We start from the raw sequence: 5,000 nt of genomic DNA, 5'->3' as shown, positions 1-5,000 counted from the left end.
GGACCCTCTCTGAGAGAAAGAGAGAGAGAGAGAGAGAGAGAGAGAGAGAGAGAGAGAGATTGAGAGAGAGAGAGAGAGAGAGAGAGAGAGAGAGAGACCACGGGAGCCTGGTTTGGGGTTGGATACAGAACAAACCCAGCATACAAAGGAAGAACCGAAACAGAGGCAGGCAGAGTTCTGGATCGCTCCCTGAACCGCTTCTCCAATCCAGAGGAACTAAAGTCCAAATCCAACACCCAGCCTGAACTAACCGGAGCGGGAAGATGAATGCCATGATTGCCAAGCTGGACCCGCGGCGGGTGGAGTGGGAAGCCTCCTGGTACGGACTCCACTCCCGCATGCTGCGCACCAAGCCTGTGGGGTCCATGCAGGAGGGCGCGGCAGACCTGCACGGCACCAGGCTGGCCCGGGTGCTCACCACAGTGGACCTGGTGTCGCTCGGCGTGGGCAGCTGTGTTGGCACGGGCATGTATGTGGTAGCGGGGCTCGTTGCTAAGGAGATGGCCGGCCCTGGCGTCATCTTGTCTTTCATCATCGCTGCAGTGGCTTCCATTCTGTCAGGTAAAGACCCTCCCACAGGGTCAGCTCTCAAACATGGCCACAAACATTGTATCTTCAGTCATAAGGACGAAAGGCGTTGCAGAACATACTGCATACATTTGTCCTTTTATATTTTCATAATTTCAACATAGTTTGTAATTGTTGCCCATTTGTTACACTGTCACATTGAGTCAGTTCTGAAGTCATCTGACATATTAGTGACCTTATAAAAACAGGCACAGATATTATAACTCTCTTAGCTGTTTCCAACTGTATTGACACCCAGGGGGTCTCCTGGCAACTGTACTCTATTTACTGTACTTTATTATTGCTATATAAATAGTTTTATTATTATTTATTATTATTATTATTATTATTACTCATGTCATTGATCGTCCTCATTGATCTAACTTAAGATGATTAAGAGTAGGTGTTATTTTGAAAGATGGTCTTTAACATAAAAAAAGTGAACTTGGAACTGAACCTACTTCAGAAAGGAAATATTTCATTTGAAAAAAACGATCTCATTATAATTCTGTCTCCTGGTGCTTTCCCACATAGGGGTGTGCTATGCAGAGTTTGGGGTGCGCGTGCCCAAGACAACAGGCTCCGCCTACAGCTACAGCTATGTGACTGTGGGGGAGTTTGTGGCCTTTTTCATTGGCTGGAACCTCATACTGGAATACTTGATTGGCACGGCAGCAGGTGCAAGTGCTCTCAGCAGCATGTTTGACTCGTTGGCCAATCACACCATCAGTCGCTTCATGATCAACCACCTCGGCACTCTCAACGGCCTGGGTGAGCGTTCACATGGATTGTTGAGGGTGTATTGATGTTGTACTGAAGTAGCTGCTCTTATACTTCTGATCTTGTAATGTTTGTAGTAGTGCCACACTTTTTGTACTACATGGGGTATTTTTCATATTGAGCATTGGGGCATGTTTAAATTAAGCAGTTAACTTTACATCGTTGTATGCCAGTTATATTCATTGAATAGTTGTTTAATAAATAATAGGCCTATATAATGATTCACTAGTACAGACCAGTAAACATATGCACACATTCACAACCGCAATGAAATGGTTATGTAACAAAACAAAAAAGTAAACAATGACTTGATGACTTTCTTGTTCAAAAACAGGCAAGGGAGAGGAGTCCTATCCAGACCTGCTGGCTCTAATCATCGCCCTCCTGGTGACTGTGGTTGTGTCTTTCGGTGTGAAGAACTCTGTGACCTTGAACAACGTGCTCAACGTGCTCAACCTGGTGGTGTGGGTCTTCATGGTGATCGCGGGGCTCTTCTTCATCAGTGGGGCTAATTGGGAAGGGGGCAGATTTTTACCCTACGGCTGGTCTGGGGTAAGAGTATGTTCTCAACGCCCCCACATGTCTTTAAATGTCTCGGCGTGCTTGTCAGATTTCAAACATCACTGCTCTGTTCTAAAGGACACTTACATAATGCCTTGAGACCTTTAGATGTTTGTCACTTGTTTAATGCCACTTCTACCGCCCCTCTTCCCCCCCCCCCCCCGCTGACTCACTGTGGGTCACGACAGGTCATGCAGGGAGCTGCCACTTGTTTCTACGCATTTATTGGGTTTGACATCATCGCCACCACGGGGGAGGAGGCGAAGAGTCCCAACACGTCAATCCCCTACGCCATTACCGCCTCCCTCATCACCTGCCTCACTGCCTACGTGTCTGTGAGTGGCCATCCCTCCCACATACACACACACATACACATACACATACACACACACACACACACACACACACACACACACACATACACATACACATACTCATACACATACACATACACATACACATACATATACACATACATATACACACACACATACAGATTAACATACACATACACATACACATACACATACACATACACATACATATACATATACACATACAGATTAACATACACATACACATACACATACACATACATATACATATACACATACACATACACATACACATACACATACATATACATATACATATACATATATAGCTGTTTCTATAGATAGATTTGAACCCTGCTGTACATGGCTATGAATACAACATGGTAAAAGAGCACTGTCTGACATTGTTATTTACATTCTCTACATGTGAATATGTTTTATGAAACTAAAGCTTGGTATTGTGAGTAGCTGCTGGTGAATTATTTGGCATCCAATCAGGAGCAATAGTTCTGGTCCTTTCATGTGGTGGTTGTTTACGGTTTCTAAGGTTTCAATGTTGAGACCTGAGGCTCCGCTCGCTGTAGACTCTTTAAATATTCATGTGGTACCCACTTCTACCTGCATGTTTCCACTGAAGGAGGTTTTCTTCTTCTATCTGATTTTCCAGTGCAAGGCAGCTCCCTCAAAGCAACAGTTTTAAAATGCGTAATGACTGTGAGAGCGTGTCTGATAAAACATGTCAATATTTTGGACTCTGTCGTGTAGTTGTCATCACTGTCAAAAATGCTGTGACATGCAATATGTTTAATGTTGTTTATTTAGTTTAGTGTTATCCTGACGCTGGTATGTTTAATGTTGTTTATTTAGGTTTAGTGTTATCCTGACGCTGGTATGTTTATTGTTGTTTATTGAGGTTAGTGTTATCCTGACGCTGGTATGTTTATTGTTGTTTATTGAGGTTAGTGTTATCCTGACGCTGGTATGTTTATTGTTGTTTATTTAGGTTAGTGTTATCCTGATGCTGGTATGTTTATTGTTGTTTATTTAGGTTTAGTGTTATCCTGACGCTGGTATGTTTATTGTTGTTTATTGAGGTTAGTGTTATCCTGACGCTGGTATGTTTATTGTTGTTTATTTAGGTTAGTGTTATCCTGACGCTGGTATGTTTATTGTTGTTTATTGAGGTTAGTGTTATCCTGACGCTGGTATGTTTATTGTTGTTTATTGAGGTTAGTGTTATCCTGACGCTGGTATGTTTAATGTTGTTTATTTAGGTTTAGTGTTATCCTGACGCTGGTATGTTTATTGTTGTTTATTTAGGTTTAGTGTTATCCTGACGCTGGTATGTTTAATGTTGTTTATTGAGGTTAGTGTTATCCTGACGCTGGTATGTTTATTGTTGTTTATTGAGGTTAGTGTTATCCTGACGCTGGTATGTTTATTGTTGTTTATTTAGGTTAGTGTTATCCTGACGCTGATGGTGCCTTATAACCAGATTGATGGCGATGCCCCACTGATGGAGATGTTTGCTATTCACGGCTTCATGGCGGGGAAGTATGTAGTGGCCATAGGGGCCATCGCTGGTCTCACCGTCAGTCTGCTGGGCTCTCTGTTCCCAATGCCACGGGTCATCTATGCCATGGCTGGGGACGGCCTCCTCTTCAGGTGAATATGGATTATTTACATATGCGGGATATGTATGTGTGTGCAGTGTGTGTGTGTGTGTGTGTGTGTGTGTGTGTGTGTGTGTGTGTGTGTGTGTGTGTGTGTGTGTGTGTGTGTGTGTGTGTATGTATGTGCAGTGTGTGTGTGTGTGTGTGTGTGTGTGTGTGTGTGTGTGTGTGTGTGTGTGTGTGTGTGTAAGTGTGTGTGTGTGTGTGTAAGTGTGTGTGTGTGTTTGTATTTGTATTGATTTTTATCTTTAATATCTATTCGATATTCATGGAATATTTCATTAGAGTACTAGATCATGTATTGAATCCCAACTTGAATAAGAACTCTTCTCAGAGACTTAATACGACCCACATGTCCCCCGTATGTAAAGATGAGCATCATCCATTTGAGAACAGTCGTCTGCCTGGTACTTCACACACCCTCCACTCCTTGCTGCTCTCCTCCCTCAGGTTCCTGGCCCACGTGAGCCCCTACACAGAGACCCCGGTGGTGGCGTGTGTGGTGTCGGGCTCCCTGGCGGCGCTCCTCTCTCTGCTGGTCAGCCTGAGGGACCTGATCGAGATGATGTCCATCGGCACCCTGCTGGCCTACACGCTGGTGTCCGTGTGTGTGCTGCTGCTGCGCTACCAGCCCGAGCCGGACTTCCAGGGCCACGGGGGCTACCTCTCGGGGGGGGACGGCGACGACGGCGTGGGCAAAATCAGGAGGGAGGGGGTGCTGGCCGAGTGCGAGCAGGAGGCATACCAGGGCGCTCAGGACCACAACGACGGCACGGGAAATACCTGCGGGGCCAAGAACCTGCCGGGCAAGGGGGACGACGAGAGGCTGATTGACGGCTCGGACCCCCTGGGGTACCAGTCTGACAGCTCGGGCTACGGCCTGAGCGAGAAGAGCATAGAGGCGGAGCAGGTGGACAGTGCCCCCACCGCCCTGCTGAAGAGAGTGCTGGGTCCCCACTACTATACCCTCCGGGTGCGTCTGGGCCTGCCTGACTCCAGCGACAGGCCCACGCCGGCTACGGGTCGCACGGTCACCAAGTGCGTGGTTCTGCTCTTCGTCCTCACTTTCCTCCTCTGGTCCATT

General features: G+C 46.1%; 1 protein-coding gene across 1 annotated transcript in view; it reads left to right on the top strand.

Annotated features, from left to right (window-relative positions):
- The window catches only part of slc7a14b (solute carrier family 7 member 14b), a 12,137-nt gene that overhangs the window by 5,212 nt on the left and 1,925 nt on the right, over positions 1 to 5,000 (top strand). The window contains exons 2-7 of the mRNA XM_031584310.2: positions 1 to 561; positions 1,102 to 1,338; positions 1,682 to 1,899; positions 2,097 to 2,243; positions 3,700 to 3,908; positions 4,367 to 5,000. The exon at positions 1 to 561 is cut by the window's left edge and continues 50 nt beyond it; the exon at positions 4,367 to 5,000 is cut by the window's right edge and continues 250 nt beyond it. Coding sequence (XP_031440170.1) covers positions 264 to 561; positions 1,102 to 1,338; positions 1,682 to 1,899; positions 2,097 to 2,243; positions 3,700 to 3,908; positions 4,367 to 5,000 — 1,743 coding nt within the window. The 5' untranslated portion in view covers positions 1 to 263. The remainder of the gene's footprint in view (positions 562 to 1,101; positions 1,339 to 1,681; positions 1,900 to 2,096; positions 2,244 to 3,699; positions 3,909 to 4,366) is intronic.

The sequence above is a fragment of the Clupea harengus genome, chromosome 17 (assembly GCF_900700415.2).
Source record: "Clupea harengus chromosome 17, Ch_v2.0.2, whole genome shotgun sequence".
Taxonomy (NCBI): Eukaryota; Metazoa; Chordata; class Actinopteri; order Clupeiformes; family Clupeidae; genus Clupea; species Clupea harengus.
The sequence above is the reverse complement of the archived record's forward strand: the minus strand, read 5'-3'. Positions and strand labels throughout refer to the sequence as shown.